This window comes from Rhinoderma darwinii, chromosome 12, assembly GCF_050947455.1.
Source record: "Rhinoderma darwinii isolate aRhiDar2 chromosome 12, aRhiDar2.hap1, whole genome shotgun sequence".
NCBI lineage: Eukaryota > Metazoa > Chordata > Amphibia > Anura > Rhinodermatidae > Rhinoderma > Rhinoderma darwinii.
In genome coordinates, this window is record NC_134698.1 from 48,403,244 (window position 1) to 48,420,905 (window position 17,662).

The following is a 17,662-nucleotide window of genomic DNA, read 5'->3' on the forward strand; positions in this document are numbered from 1 at the left end:
CCCATTGAAATGAATGGGCAGATGTTTGCCGACGTATTTGAGCCGTGTTTTCAGGCGTAAATCGAGGCGCAAAATTCCTAGTTTACTCCTGAAAATAGGTCGTGTGAACCCAGCCTAAGATTCGTCATCCTGAAGATACTTACTTCCCCTTGTTTGTGATTGCTCTGCAATGTGATGGTTACATATAATGCCACTGCCCATCCATGCCCATATTCATTCCCATTCCACTCATAGGTCCTGGATAGAGAATAGAAAAGACAAATAGGACATTATAATCACTGTTTAGTAATTATAGCAACGTGGTGACTCTAATATAAAGCTCAACTCATCACTAATAACAAGATCAGGCAGCATGTCCTTGGTAAAACATGAGCAAGAAAAGATGGAGTAGGAAAAAATGGGGTTACCCAATCAATCAATTGGATTGTCCCGTCTGCCTTTAATATTTTTATATGTGAACCTTATTTATAAAACTGATGCAAAGACAAAACTACAGTTGTCACCCCCTGCAACCTCTTAGACTTTACCTGCCATTTTTAAGCATAGTTTAGTCAATCACAGGAATGACTGGTTGCTATGGGCAACACCTCCAAGTTTAGTCTGTTTTCATACATAAGGTTTACTGTCTGCAGCACAATTGTAAGAGAAAGGACATTGAGACAAAAAAAGCTTGACTGGGATTATAAATATGGCGCTGCCTTAAAAGATATAAAAAAAGAACATTTTATATACTCTATAATTAAATTCCCTGAAACATCAAACTGTAATACAACTTCATGTTCTGCCACAAAAAAAAAGGGCAAAACTAGGCCTTATTTACACGAGCGTGTTAAACGTCCATGTTTTTTCAACGGCCGTCCCACGGACCTTTGTAATTCCATGTGGCCATTCACACAGCCGTTGTTTCAACATGTTTCGACATGTCCTATTTTTTCACGCTTTACTCATCCCTCCATAGACTCTCATCTACGGGGGATGCGAGACATCGCGTCCAGCAGCGCTGAGCACGGATGCATCTCGGACGTGAAAAACTGCTTTTTTTAATGTCCGAGATGCGCCACGCTCGTGTAAATAAGGCCTTATGGGTGTTCAATGTAGTAAAAAAATGAAAAGATATATGAGAATGTTAGCTAAAGGCTTTAGGGGGCGCTGTACAATCAAGGATGTACACATGCATACATCTATTATATATATATATATATATATATATATATATATATATATACAGTACACAGGGGATGAAGGGTTCTGCTGCTGAATCTGGAATGATATCTATATATATTTATATACATAACTTTTATTTATTCAATTTTTTTGTTTTTCAATTTTGACATTACTCTTATCTGAGGATTTGTATGTTTTCCCTATGTTTGCCGCTTTTGACTTTTAGAAATATATTTTGCACCATCTGTAAAATACTGTATTCTACACTCACGGTTTTCATAATGCATAACATTGTGGTCTTCATTTATTAAAAATTACCGCAAGAAATGTGTCAGTATTACCAATATCGATCAATAAAATTCCATCTTTTATTTTTCCAGAGCAGGTTAGATGAAGAAAAAATAGATTCAACTGGCCAATTGAGTCTTAAAAATTTAGAGTGGCAACCAATCAGATTTCAGTATTAATTTTCTTGTGCAGGTCAGAAAAAAGTGATTAAATGGTTTGCTATGAGCAACCACCATTTTTTGTCTTCACTACTTTTTCCCAAATGTGCAACATTGACTTATTTTATGTGATACAAAATGTTGGATAGCATTTTTCAACAGGCGTCATTGTAGGTTGAGAACCTGGGGGCTACGTGGTTTAATTTCCTAGGTCAATGGGAGATGATCATAAAGTTCTCATGGTGAGCTAGAGAGAATAATAGAAGAACTAGAAGACCGTATCTCACCTGCAGGCCGGATCCCCATATGTTGCTGCCCGTCCAACACAAAGCTTCCCATAGGCTGCCCCTCTGGACTATACGCTGCTCCTTGGCTTACTGAAGGATCAAGAAGAAAACCTGATTGTGGTCAAACGTGGACACAGAGAAGGAGAAAGAAGAGAAGACATACCGAAAAATCAGCAAAGGTTCCAGTTTTAGGACTGAAACACATACTTCAAACCAACAGAAACAGGACAAGCAGGACATGTAGGCGTTGTGTGTATAAAACGCTAACTGCTCCGTGTGAATATGTCATATACAGGCACATTACTACAATGTCTGCATTAAGAAAACAATTCGCTTATTTTGTATTCCGCCGCTTTAGCATTTTTGTGGTGATTGTCCTCACTGACATGGTATCAAACATACTGTTTTGTTTTTTTTGGGTTTTTAAAAATGTTTTTTTTTTTTAAAAAATAAAAAAATAATCTGATAATAACGCAGTCTGAGATGGGGAATATCATTGCTGGAAACCTTCCAAACGCCTTTCAGTCATTAGATACAGTCTGGTTGCTGGGGATACACTCCTTAATGGCCACAGTTTTTCGTATGGGGTTGTCAGGCAGCATGTCCTTGGCAACCAGTCTCAGATTACTCAGGCCTTAAACTCAAGGATAAATTGCCACCGAACTAAGGGCAGAGAAAGGGCAGCAGGACTTAAACTAACCTAGCAAAATGTGTTGGCTTGGACACACTGGTATTTGTCTGGTGCCCATGATCTTTACTGCTATAAATAACACTATGTCAATAATCTCAGGGTCCCTAGTAAAAAAAGATCACTTTATCAAAATGAATGTGAACGTTATGCTGATCGCAGACACGAGGTGTTCATTGGCAGATCCCTCTGTTGTCGACAATGAATGTCTGTGGGCGCCAGCGGACCCCTCCAGCCATTCTTAACAGAGAATTGGATTGACTGCATTAGATTTTTTGGATGATTTTCTATTATTTCCCCCCAAAATGAGCGGCACCAGAGGTGTCTGGCAGGAGCTTACCCCCTTCCCCCATTAAAAAAACATCCACATTCAGCCGATTTTAAGTGACAGAAGTTTCTAACATAAGACAAAGGTTTATAAAGTCAGACATGAGCTAAGCGCAATGATATAATGAGAATTTATAACAACTGGAAGGAAAGGAAAATCATTGTATGTATATTCATTACAATTTTGCAGCTCTGGTCATTAAATTCATTTGGTGCCATTTATAATGGGGGAATTGCTTCCAAAAGAACGTTCCCCCACCTTTCACAATTGCCCCCCACACATTCTCAGTCTACACCTAAAAAAGCCTGTGGTATAATGCAATTCCAGCCAGTTGTGTGTGAATAGACAGTCATTGAATGCACACAATAGGCTGCATATGGGAAAGACTTCCTTATACTGCCAAGAGCTGTTAGATGGCACTGGGCAGAAGCAATGAGCAATTTAACCCTTCCATGGGAAAAGCACCTGCTCCAGCATTATAAGGGTTAAACAGTTTCTTAGTGGCCCCGTACTTTGCGCCAATTAACGGTTTGTGAGGAGGAGGGGATGCAATTGAATTGAGAGCATGCTGGAAATCTCCAATTAGCACCAATTAGCTGCTCCCTATGGTGGGATGCTGAGACTTAAAGCGGGTGAGATTGCCCCCTCTCCTTGTCCCTACTGTCTCACAGAATGTCTTGCTGTGGCATTTTATTTACTACCCATTGAACCCCTCTCTGTTTCATAAACCTTTTGACTGCTGTAAGGTTCTGACAGAAGCTTAACCCGTTCAATGTCGCCCTGGAGATAGGACCTTGGCACCTTACCTGCTCGATTAGACTGGTCAATCATCGGCTGGACTATTCGTCTTCTGGCATTAATGAACCTGGAACACAGGAGAGGATGTACTTGTTAATCTGCACAAATTGTCACAATGTTCATCAAAGCAGAATCAATGGAAAAATGAGGAATTGTATTAGAAGTTCTTCATGGATCAGCAGCAGTAGAGAAACTATGAGACAATGAGGAACGGTGGATGGGATAATTATTATGTGCCATCCAAGTGAAGTAAATGTGCTGCTCATGGAGCATTTTATGATAAACAGAACTCCTTACGCTACTCCAGAAACATAAAGAAAGTGAATAAGTAATTGCGATTCCTTAGAATTGTTCTACAACAATATATCTGAGGTCCCAGCAAAGATGTTTCTAATTTTCCAATGTGCCGCCCTAGTCCCATGCTTTCTGATCACTCTGCATAAGCCCACTCCCCACCCAGTCCACCCTAAATGAGGTCCAGGCTTTTTGTTTTCACGTGGCTTCAGCGGGGTCAGCAGAGACATCCATTAAACTGTCTCATGTTTTATTGCCAGCCTTAGAGAGCTTTAGAGCTCCAAGAGTAAGACCCCCCTCCCCTACTGCCCAATACCCACCACCTCCTGCTGACCCAAACTTTTAAAGCTAGGGGTCATACACAGGTCAGTGCCAACTTGGGTTGATTTCTGGTGTTGATTGGTAGCCCTAAGCTACACAATGTTTTATAACCTTGGCACATTTTGCTGGCAATGAATATTAAAATATTGATGTATGGCCATGACAGCATTGCCAGTAAAAAATTATTTGGCTCACGTTTAGTGTGGCATACTGTAGGCTGCCAATGCTTTAAGGACTATGGTAGTGATTTACAAACCAATTTTAACTTCTAACCGTTTACTTTGTGCTTTGGAAATGGAACAAATTGCTCAAAGAGAAAAATTCAAGGATCGCAACGGCACCTAAGTTTGTGATGGAAAACAAGCTCCAAATGTTTAGCATACGATTCTTCTGATTCTTTCTAGAAAGGGCTCATGGTGCCAACACACTTCATATTGTCTCCCCCTAAGAAGCACGAGATGGGCCATTTCATAGGGAGTCTAGATTTGATCTTGAGGAGGAAACCCACACGTATATGACACATAAACATACTAACTCCATATGGTGTTCTGGTTAGAGTTGACTCTATGGCTCAGCGCTGCACTTCAGCAATGATAAAGTCTGTGCAGCCGACCTTCCAACTGTTTGTGTTTTCTATATTTCTAGGAAAGTGTAATTCATGTTACAGATAACACTCAGAAATAGTGTTAGGAGCAGACGTGTTATATATGTAGAGCTGTATGTATATGCAGATATGTAAATGTATGTACTGAATATTTCATCAGTAACTGCATTTCTGCCTAAAAGAGACCAGAGTAAGGCCTCATGCACACAACCGTAGTGGTGTGCACGGCCGTGATTTGCGGCTCGGACGGTCGGGGAGTGTCATCTGCGGGCCGCCCGCAAATCGCGTGCCATGCACATGGCTGTGTGCATTCATTTCAATGAGCCTGGACTGCAAAATACAGCCGTCATAAGACATGTCTGGTCATTTTGCGGTCCAGTCTCCGGAGCAATGCACGGACCATGGAAACCACGGTCGTGTGCATGGGCCTATAGAGATGAATGGGACCGCAATTCACCCGCAGATTTTCGGGTGTATTGCGGCCGTAAAAACACGTTCGTGTGCATGGGGCCTTAAGAATTGCAAGTGCAGGAACATGACAGCAAAAGAAACCCTATTCAGATAACACCAGGGTTCTGAGTGGTCCTGAAAATGATGAGTGGCCCTACAAGCTTGTTTTTAAAATTATCTAAAGATATTCTCCTTTAATAAGTTGTAGAGAACTTTAAACAGATGAAGCCATGAGAATGGAAAGTTATCCAAACACATGAACAACAAGCAGGGATTAGTAAAGATCCAGGGCCTACATGAAGAAGACATCCACAAAATTCATATAGACCTGCCTAATAAACCTCATTGCCGGTGTAGAACCAAACATAGAAACTCCTAGCCTCCAATCAAAGACTGAAACTGAAGTAGGGAGTTTGACGCTCCATTGCTAAACAAAAGGGTCTATTAGGAATGTGTAGAAGGAGAGAATGACAGATTTATCAGCTGTTAGACAGTGAAGGGTTAAAGGCGCCCAGGGCAGAGCATAAACCTGGACCCAGGGGGCTGGCATGCACCATTACTGTTTACCAAGACGGGTGTGAGGGGAGCAGGGTGTGTATCCTTTATTCCAACATGTGTTTAGTATTAAATACATGGGGGACTTTCCCTCCGCCCTTAACCTAAAAGTAGGTAGTAATGGTCCCCGATTTGACAAGGACATGCAGAGCCATAAGTCACGGGGCCGTTAAGGCTGGATTTAATTTAGATGGTAATCCCAGAATGAGTGCCTGCAATTTTTCATGTTACCTTAACTGGTAATTGTTGCCATTAATCCTCTGTGTTTTGAGTTAAACAAATAAAAGTTACTAGTATAATGCAGACCCCCTTAGACCACGCTCCACACCTACTATGGATTAAAAACATGGCCGCCCTTCCAGGGCACACATACTGTTGCTGTACCTGAGAGTCTTCACGACACCAATGAATGATAGTAATGTAATGGATCATTCTGCTGTCACTGTGGGACAGAATTACATCTACAACAATGGAGACTGAGGGAATGTAATGAACAGCAGAAGTTGGATTTGTGTGTGTTTATCATCAAAGAACACTAAGGTAAGTTTGTAAGTTTTATTTCCATGAAGCCCATACCTCACATTTCCATCTATACCTATTTTTCAACATGGATAAATTAAATTGTATCGTCAATAGACGTACCATAAACTGGGCACAGGAAGTAAATATCAGCGCCACTGAAAATGTAGATATGTAGCAAGAGTCCCTTTATCCACCAACAAAGACCCTCTGAGGTCTGCAAACCATTATGGGTCCCCACCCCCAACACACCTCCAGCTCGGCACTCAAGGCTGTCTTCAAACAAGTCATTAAATGGAGGGTTGAAGGTTCAAACAGGGGTCATTTCTTTGGATACTACACAGAAATGTTTAGTAAACTGGGAGCACTCCACTGATTGCCCTCCGCCATGTGTGCCCGAGTATGGGGCCAACACAGAAAACATCATGAAACCTCTCCTGTTACCGTAGTACGGAGTCATGCTCCCATTTTTGTCTGGATCTTGTTTACATGGAAGAATCAACCTGGAACACAACAAAGCATGAATAATATGACCCGTGTTACACTTGTTTTTTCTTAATGGGCTCTCATGTAGATGTTGTTGCAGTTTACTTTACAACTTATTTGTCTTTTATGTTGTCTGTGTATTCAGAAGAATATAACCGAGATGGCTCTATCTCAGGTATACTGGAAAATAAATGTACGACTATTCAATGTGATCAGATACATGACACAAGGTTCGTCAACAGATCCAAAATCCATTGGACAATTTCACTGTAACATTTGGAATATACAATTACTCCAAAGACAATCGTATCTTGTGTGGAACACGCTGTTTGTGCTGTATAATAGGGCCAGTGTGGGGGGCTAATGTATGGACTTGCTCAACATGGGGGCACTAAGCTAGGTGAAGCGCACAGGGCTGACCTCCACACCTACTAGAGTCTAATAACTACAGCAAAGCACAACCTGACCAACTACCACTGATTTAGGAAATTCTATAGCGTGTACACAGCACACAATACAATGCAATTTCAGATTATGTGGTACTCCAAATGAGGTAAATGTGCCCCATTCCGCCTTGTGCTTTTATATGATCATGGAAAGTCTTGTGACTTCTAATACTCTTTTAATTTACAGTAGGAAGCAGAGTATTCCATATATTAAATGTAATTATAAAGTCTGTAAAGAATAAGAAAAAATAACAGGACCAAATAATAAAAGGTTAGCAGCCTTTTTTTTATAAGAAGGGTTATATTCAAGGAGGCTAAGGATGTGCAGGGGTATTTGCACAACACATTTAGAATATCAATAGTAACAATATTGGGGGCATATATGTAGCCTGGTATACTAGTTGGTACATGCTGAGGAAGTGGCGTAGTGTGTACTGTATTTTTTAACACAATGAAGGGCTGTTGGGGAATTCTGCCTCCCTCACTAATAAGTACATGGGCCCAGATTTACTAGCATTTCATACGCCAATCTAAGGCTGAAGACCGCTGTAGTAAGATACAACAAATTTATAAAGAGGTGCACGCCTCTGAATTAATTTGTTGCATCTTGGGCTGTCTGTGCGACACAAAGTGAAATCTACGCCAGCTACGTGCTGCCGTATATTTCCGCTACAATTTGTGCCAATTTCTGATAGAAATTACAGTAAATTGTTGGGCCGCCTTCAGCTAAGCCCCACCTACTGTTTTAAAGTGGAGAGAGCAAAGTGAAGGGGCAAAAAGTGTAAAAAGATTATGCAAAACAGGCGACAACAATTTTGACTTTTTTTTTTCCCGCAAACCTTTTTATAAATTACCTCCAGGGTCTCTTAGTACATCAGTCGGACATCTTGTGCCCTGTTATTGAAATAAACACCCAAGTCATTTTCAGGAAAAGTGTCGGGGGCTTTCTTACATCATATCTTGCTGAACGCCATTGTTTTAATACAATTACACTAGAAAGTGGCATAGTTGCATTTATACCAACCCCCAATAAGTCTGTAATTGTAGAGAATTATATCTCCATTGCATCAACAGGGAAATTCTAAAGGCAAGCTAGTTTATTAGTATTTTCTAAATGGCCATTAGTGCTATGTTAGTAGAGTATTATCTGAGGGCAAGCGGACGAGTAATCTATGCACCTGTATTATTAGATTTCAATTTATATAATTTCTCCTGGGTGCCACTTCCCAGGTGGCTCTGGGGAGGCAGATGGTTCTTGTTGCTGCATTTATTGAGGTTTTTGCATAAGATGCGTACCCGGGGAGGAGAAGATAGCAAGTCCTGGCTGCATTACTCCTGATAGTTTGCATATCAATTTGATTTGCATACAACTGGCTCTCTGCAACATTGATTGATGGATGGACCTCGAAAAGAAATCACTGGCTGAAACTTATTTTGGAGCAATTGTTACTGTATTAACAGGTTGTCCTTAGTCACCCAGCACGGGAATACTCTATATAAAATGTGATGCACAATATTCATACTATGAGTGAAATATCCTGTATAATAGGGACACTGTACACTGTTTAATAGGAATAAAAATATATGATACTGAAAGAAAATTGTGGTTATAAAAATAGTGAAAGTGTCTTTTCTTAAAGATCGGACTGACTATATATAAATATATACAGTATTGTGCCAGTTTTAGGCAGTTGTGGAAAAATGTTGCAAAGTTAGGCTTCTTTCACATCTGCGTCAGGGGTTCCGTCTGCATCACCATTGATTTTTCCGTTTGTTTCAGTCAGGGTTCCGTTCTAACGGAAAGCTCAGACAGAACGCCAGAACGGATCCTTGACGCAGATGTGAACGAAGCCTTAGAATGCTTTAAAAATAGAAATACTAATATATTTTTTTTATTCATTAACAAAATACAAAGTGAATGAACAGAAGAGAAATCTAAATCAAATCAATATTTGGAGTGACCACCCTTTGCCTTCATTCTCACTTCGCAGCATTTTTCCACAACTGCCTAAAACTTTTTGCATAGTACTCTATATACACCGATCAGCCATAACATTAAAACCACCTGCTTGATATTGTGTAGGTCACCCTTGTGCTGCCAAAACCGCTCTGAGGCATGGACACCACAAGACCTCTGAATGTGTACTCTGGTATCTGGCACCAAGATTTTAACAGCAGATCCTTTAAGTCCCGTAATTTGTGAGGTGGTACCTCCATGGATTGGACTTGTTTTTCCAGCACATACAACAGATGCTGAATCGGATTGAGATCCTGGGAATTTGTCGGCCAAGTCAACACCTTAAACTTTTTATCATGTTCGTCAACCATTCCTGAATAATTTTTTCAGTGTGGCAGGACGCATTATCCTGCTGAAAGAGGCCACTGCCATTAGGGAATACCATTGCACGAAGGGGTGTTCCTTAGCTGCAACAATGATTTAGGTAGTTGGTTCGTATCATAGTAACATCCACATGAATGCCAGGATCCAAGGACCAGAATGTTGCCCAAATCATCACACTGCCTGCACTGGCACCCTCTTACGTTAGTGCAATCTGGTGCCATTACTTTCTCACGTAAGTGACGTACACGCACCCGGCCATCCAAAAGATGCAAAACAAAATGTTATTCATCAGACCAGTCCACTTTCTTCCATTACTCCATAGTCCAGTTCTGATGCTCACGTGCCCATCATAGGCACTTTCAGCATGGGCACTCTGACAGTTCTGCGGCTATGAAGCGGCAAAGCCATTTACTGTGTGTTCTGACACCTTTCTACCAGAGTGAGCATTAACTTTTTTAGATTTGTGCTACAGTAGCTATTCCGCAGAATTGTACCAGGCAGGATATCCTTCCCTCCCCACGTCCATCAATAAGCCTTGGACACCCATGACCCTGTCACCAGTTGTCTTACCTTGGACCACTTTTGGTAGGTACCTTTTTCAGTGATTTATGCTATGTTAGCTCTTCTGCCAGATAAAGTTATCAACCTGTAATCAGGCCAGTGAGATATCTTTACCTTCCCATGTGCATTAGTATGCTTTGGGCACCCATGACCCTGTCACCGGTTGTCCTTCCTTGGACCACTTCTGGTAGGCACTAACAACTGCATACAGGGAACACCCCACGAGACCTGCCCTTTTGAAGATTCTCTGACCCAGTCGTCTAGCCATCACAATTTGCCCCTACTCAAAGTTGCTCAGATACTTACACTATCCCATTTTTTGTGTTGTTCATTTGTTGCTTAACCCCTTAAAAAGGCTCTGTCACCAGATTATAAGTGCCCTATCTCCTACATAATGTGATTGACGATGTAATGTAGATAACAACAGTGTTTTTTTAGTTTAAAAAACGATCATTTTTGAGCAAGTTATGAGCAATTTTTGATTTATGCTAATTAGTTTCTTAATAGAAAAGTGGGCGTTGTAAAGAGAAGAGTATTAGGGTATGTTCACACGGCCTATTTACGGACGTAATTCGGGCGTTTTTGCCCCGAATTACATCTGAAAATAGCGCCTCAATAGCGCTGACAAACATCTGCCCATTGAAAGCAATGGGCAGACGTTTGTCTGTTCACACGAGGCGTATATTTACGCGCCGCTGTCAAATGACGGCGCGTATATAGACGCCCGCGTAGAAGAAGTGACCTGTCACTTCTTTGGCCGTAATTGGAGCCGCTATTCATTGACTCCAATGAATAGCAGCGCTAATTACGGCCGTAATTGACGCGGCGTTCAAGCGCCTGCACATGCCGGTACGGCTGAAATTACGGGGATGTTTACAGGCTGAAACATCCCCGTAATTTCAGCCGTTACGGACCCCCGCCGTGTGAACATACCCTTAGGGTATGTTCACACGGCGGGGGTCCGTAACGGCTGAAATTACGGGGATGTTTCAGCCTGAAAACATCCCCGTAAATTCAGCCGTACCGGCATGTGCAGGCGCTTGAACGCCGCGTCAATTACGGCCGTAATTAGCGCTGATATTCATTGGAGTCAATGAATAGCGGCTCCAAATACGGCCAAAGAAGTGACAGGTCACTTCTTCTACGCGGGCGTCTATTTACGCGCCGTCATTTGACAGCGGCGCGTAAATATACGCCTCGTGTGAACAGACAAACGTCTGCCCATTGCTTTCAATGGGCAGATGTTTGTCAGCGCTATTGAGGCGCTATTTTCGGGCGTAATTCAGGGCAAAAACGCCCGATTTACGTCCGTAAATAGGCCGTGTGAACATACCCTTACACTGACCAATCAGCGAGCGTCATACACTTCTCTCCATTCATGTCCATTTGTACTCAGCACAGCGTGATCTCGCGAGATCACTCTGTGCTGTCACATACTCCCACATTAACTTTACTGAAGTGTCTTGAGAATAAATAGACATCACCTCCAGCCAGGACGGAATGTGGGACTTAATCACAGCACAGCTTGATCTCGCGAGATCACGCTGTAAATGACAGCACAACGTGATCTCGATGTGCTGTGCGGTAAGTCCCACACAAACGTTACCGAAGTGTCGGGATTGTGACAAGACACTTCAGTAACGTTAATGTGGGTGTATATGACAGCACATAGTGAACAACGCAGGATCACTATGTGCTGAATACATGAATTGAGAGAAGTGTATGACGCTGATTGGTCACTGATTGGTCACTGATTGGTCAGCGCCTTACACTTCTCTCCACAACGCCTACTTGGTCAAAAGTAAAAACACGACCAGTTGGGCATTAAGAAAGTCATTAGCATAAATCTAAAATAGGTCATAACTTGGTGAAAATAGATAGTTTTTCTAAATAAAAAACACTGCTGTTACCTACATTACAGCACCAATCTCATTATGTAGGAGATAGGACACTTATAATGTGGTGACAGAGCCTCTTTAATGACCAAGGTATTTTTTGCGTTTTTCCATCATAACTTTTTTATTTTTGCGTCGACATAGCTGTATAAGGTTTTGTTTTTGGTGGGACAAGTTGTATTTTTTAATAGCACCATGTTGGGGTACTAATAATTTATTGATTAACTTTTATTAACTTTTTTGGGGGTGTAATGGAAAAAATCCATAAATTTCACCACTCTTTCTTGCGGCTTAGATTTACGCCGTTTACTGTGTGGTATAAATAACATAATAACTTTATTCAGTGGGTCATTACGATTGTGGCGATACCAAATTTATATAGATGTTGCATGTTTTACTACTTTTACACAGTAAAAAACTTTTTTTTCAAAATTATTTGTTTTTGTGTCGCCATGTTTTAAGAGCCATAATTGTTTTATTTTTACACCGATGTAGCTGTATGAGGGCTTGTATTTTTGCAAGACGACTTCTAGTTTTTATTGGTACCATTTTGGAGTACATGCGACTTTTTGATCAATTTTTATCAAATTTTTTTGAAGGCAGGATGAACAGAAAACAGCAATTCTGGCATTGTGTTTTATTTTGTTTTGTACGGCGTTCACCGTACGGGTTAAATAACATAATCGCTTTATAGGTGGGGTCGTTACGGATGCGGCAATACCAAATATGTGTAATGCTTTAAAAAAAATTATAAAATTCATATTAAAGTATTTTATAAGGGAAAAAGTGGGTTTTTAATTTTTTTTATTTGGGATTTTTATTTATTATTAACTTTATTAAACTTTTTGATAACTTTATTTTTAGTCCTACTAAGGGACTTCACTATGTGATCTTCTGATCACTTTTATAATACACTACAATACTTCTGTATTGCAGCGTATTATTGCCTGTCAGTGTAAAACTGACAGGCACCTGCTAGGTCATGCCTCAGGCATGGCTTAGCAGGCATCTACTACAGGCAGACCTGGGGGCCTTTTTTAGGCCCCCGGCTGCCATAGAAGCCATTGGCACCCTGCGATTGCAATTGCAGGGTGCCGATGGGGTGAGAGAGGGAGCACCCTCCCTCCAAAACCACTTGGATGTGGTGCTCGCGATTGAGCGCTGCATATAAGGGGTTAAACGAGTGAGATCGATGTTGAAATCTATACCGCCCGTTAGTGCAGGTGTCCGGCTGTCTTTAGACCACCCGACACCCGCTTTAGCCAGCACAGGACACCCGTGCCAGGCTTATATCAGAGCGCCGTGAAAAGGCCTTTAAGTACCCTTAACGGCTGCCGATAAAAAGGTGCATTGGCGGTCGTTAAGAGGTTAATATATCCCACTCCTTGACAGGCGCCAATGTAACGAGATAATCAATGTTATTCACTTCACCTGTCAGTGGTTTTAATGTTATGGCTGAGCAGTGTATACCTATCTACTGCATGCATATAATAGAATAGGATTTTCTTAATTGTATTTTATTTCTTTATATACGGCCCCTTCAATAATAATAACAATGGACAAAGCAAAAACAGCCCACGGAAATGGAGCAATTACAGAGTGCAAGCTTTGAAGAGATGAAGGTGAGTGTGCATGTCCTCAGACTTTCTACACCCCTGATTAGCTGTGAGGAAGATATTTTCGAGGTCTCCGGGAGAGATCTCTGGGCCAGATGTTACCTGTCCATCAAGCTGCAGAAGTGGACAAGTAGGCTGGAAGGGAGCATGTCAGCGCTTTGATCTGGGATAGAGAAACGGCTGATTTATGGAGTGGAACTCTGTTCATCCGTTCTGTTTTACTTTCTGTCCTAAGGCAGAACCACATATTGCAGAGAGAAGGGAAGAGAGAAGTAGGGAAAATGCACCGTTCTTTACAACATCAACAAGCTCTGACAACTGAAACAGGGTTTTTCTTGGCCTTAACAAAGCTCGCAGGCATATCCTTTGATGCTCCTGTTTTCCCCCTTGTGCTTGCGCTCTCTCTCTGTTCAACATACTACTCGCTGTTTAATTCAGCTCTAGTAAATGGAATGGACTGTGACCAGTATGCCTGGGGCATAAACACACCTGTGTGCTCAGGATGTCAGCACATGGGAGTGTAGAAGCTACAGCCAGGTCACTGCGAGCTTCACCTGGACAGTCCGTCTCCAAACAAGTCCTAGTTCTGCATGTGCGACACAAGATCTTGTTTTCTATTTTTCCATACAGAACCATACATAATAACTCTGTTTAGGCTCATGCTATTACGAAAGTGAATCCTTATATTCACCAAATGTTTTTTCAACTCTAAATGATTCCTTTACTATATTATTCTAGAAAGGGTCACTCACATCTGTGTCCACTGTGGGGCCTTACTTTGGTGGTGGGGAATAACACCTAGCAGAGGTAGTACCCAGAGTGCCCAAGGCAGGGATTTCAGGATGTGCCCCACCACCCGTGGTCCCTGAAGTTCATTATTATAGTTTCCCTACAACTCCTCTTCAGTTTTCATCTTCCCCTCTCTCCCCCAACATTGCACTCCAGGGAAGAGCTCATTATACCCTAGCACCTTGGACACTGCATCCAATTGGTTGTATAACGAAAATCAGTCCACTATACATGGCTTAAAATACATGTAAGAAATAAAAAATGGGTTTTCTGATGATAATGATCATGTGGAATCACCCCATCTAATACACTACGCTTTTGCTGACATGGTCGATGAAATACATTTACATATTCAGTTTTGGATAACATCAATAACTAGCGCAAAAGTCATCAATGACAATGACCTCAGCTATGTCGGTGGGTTTATCCAGGTTAAAATGACAACCGCTCCAGTTGTGGACATAGCCAGGATGGCCCCTGTGCAGGAACAGCATATGGGCCCCTTGCTCTTCAATAGCTCATCATAGAGCACCCCTTATGTCTCTTTAACCATCCTCCAGTAAGGGTATGTGCACATGACCTATTTTCAGACGTAATGGAGGTGTTTTACGCCTCGAATTACGCCTGAAAAGACGGCTCCAATACGTCTGCAAACATCTGCCCATTGCTTGCAATGGGTTTTACGATGTTCTGTGCAGACGAGGTGTAATTTTACGCGTCGCTGTCAAAAGATAGCGCGTAAAATTACACCCGCGTCAAAGAAGTGCTGGATACTTCTTGGGACGTTTTTGGAGCCGTTTTTTATTGACTCCAATGAAGAACAGCTCCAATTACGTCCGTAAAAGACGCAGCGAAAAACGCGAGTACATGCAAAAACGCCTGAAATTCAGGAGCTGTTTTCGCTTGAAAACAGCTCCGTAATTTCAGACATATTTTGCGTTGGCGTGTGAACATACCCTTATTGTGAGTTATAAAATAGATTAGCTCAGTCCATCAGAGGAGCAGAACGAGGGAAAACTGGAAGTGACGGTTCCGTTGCACCACGAACGACACTGTGGCCGACGGAACCCATTGACTTTAATGCGTTCCGTTGGCTTTTCGTAGGAGTGTCTGTGGTTTTACCAGCAACAATAGCGGAGCATGGTGCACTATTTTTTTCAGTAATCTCTGCCGGCTCTGCAACGGAGGCCCCTAACCAAGCCTCCAACGCAAATGTGAACAGAGCCTTAGAGGTCTGCGGTGTGCCATTCCTCTGTTATTTCTCCTTGAAATTTATGAATAAATTGACTACTAGGTGTTACCATTCCCCTTGTCGTAGGGGAGTGTCCCTAAATAGTCTCACTCTGTCAGTCCTGATTGGACATTGTCAGACTGTTTAGGGAATAACAGAGGAACAGCACAACGCAGAGTTTAAGAAAAGATTCTCCCGAATTGTTATTTTATGGGAAATGCAAGTATTTATGAAAACAGACATGTCAGGAGAGGTGATAGGTCCTCTTTGAATCTTTGGAATATATTGGCAGGCAAAAAACTGTGGAATCGTTAAATGCACCATACACGGACCTGGAGTGGTCATGACACAAGGCCCACGTTTATCACTTCTCCGGATAATATAGGGAACAGTGTATATTCCTCCTATATTATTATAGGGCATCGAGTCAATAAGGCCCATACTATAAAGTGTATCGCCAGAGAGCATGTTCACGCTTCTTACTGTTAGGCCTCCTTCCCACACACTTTTTTTTCAACATTTTAAAACGCATGTAAAAACACAATGGGGGGAATTTATTAAGACTAGCTCTTTATACACCAGTCTTAATGTAAAGAGTGCTGGAGTGAAATGCGCTTAGTTTATTAGGACACACATGCCTCTTAATAAATTAGGAATATTTCCGCCAGTCTATGCGATCTATAATTTGGCATCAATTATAGCGAATTTGTCGGGCCATGGAAGGCCTCCCCTTAAGGGTATGTGCACACGATGAGAGGCTTTTACGGCTGAAATGACAGACTGTTTTCAGGAGAAAACAGCTGCCTCGTTTCAGCCGTAAATGCTCCTCCTCGTATTATGCGAGGCGTCTGTGACGCCTGTAATCTTGAGTTCTTCTTCATTGAGTTCAATGAAGAACGGCTCAAATTACGTTTCAAAGAAGTGCCCTGCACTTCTTTGCCGAGGCAGTCCATTTACGCGTCGTCGTTTGACAGCTGTCAAACGACGACGCGTAAATGACAGGTCGTCTTCACAATACGTCGGCAAACCCATTCAAATGAATGGGCAGATGTTTGCCGACGTATTGTAGCCCTATTTTCAGACGTAAAACGAGGCATAAAATGCCTCGTTTACGTCTGAAAATAGGTCGTGTGAACCCAGCCTAAGACTCACCCACTGTCTTTAAATTGCCGGAGGCAATGCAAAACGGTTACAAAGTCACAAATTAATGCACAAATATGGCGTTCAACAATTTGCAACTTTTTAATTCCATAATACTGGCGTACAGCGATACAGTGATAAACTATTCTCAGGGGGTTTAAGCGGTTTTTTTTCTATTGTTCTCTACATATGTATTTGGTAAAGTTTTTTAGTGTCATTCTGTCCATGTGTTTTTCTTGGTGTTTTTGAAGTCCTATAAAGAATCTTGAGGAGAAAACACCATACCTAAAACATGCTGCGTTTTGAAAAAAACGCCACAAACTCTACAAAAACGTCACAGACCAAAACGCTGTATATCTAGTCTTTCTCATATTTTACCATAGACTTTAAAGTCAAATCTGGCTGCAGCTATTTTGGACTTAAAAAAATGTTTAAAAAAAACATGCGAAAAGCGTGTGTGGATGCTGGCGGTGAGTGTGCCCAATCGCAAGTTTGTTATGCTTGGTGAATAAATGCCAATACTTTTTTCACTACTGGAGTTCTGCAGCTCTTCTCATTTTTATTATGCCCCAGTACTTTGACCAGCAGGATTAAAAAAAAATTCTTTACTCCGAGTATTAAAGCTGATGTTATTTTTGTAGGCTCTTTCATCAGACATGTTCTCTCAATCGATGACTATTTAGTGCAAAGTGTAAACCAGGAC

General features: G+C 41.6%; 1 protein-coding gene across 7 annotated transcripts in view; it reads right to left on the reverse strand.

Moving 5' to 3' along the window:
* MEIS2 (Meis homeobox 2) overlaps positions 1 to 17,662 on the reverse strand; it is a 122,136-nt gene that overhangs the window by 6,056 nt on the left and 98,418 nt on the right. For 4 of the 7 annotated variants that reach the window (XM_075843545.1, XM_075843546.1, XM_075843542.1 and 1 more), the window contains exons 10-12: positions 3,720 to 3,778; positions 1,898 to 2,008; positions 144 to 237 (exon numbers count right to left, since the gene is read on the reverse strand). In XM_075843545.1, coding sequence (XP_075699660.1) covers positions 179 to 237; positions 1,898 to 2,008; positions 3,720 to 3,778 — 229 coding nt within the window. In that variant the 3' untranslated portion in view covers positions 144 to 178. The remainder of the gene's footprint in view (positions 1 to 143; positions 238 to 1,897; positions 2,009 to 3,719; positions 3,779 to 17,662) is intronic. The other 3 variants (XM_075843547.1, XM_075843548.1, XM_075843544.1) reach the window with 1 other exon arrangement.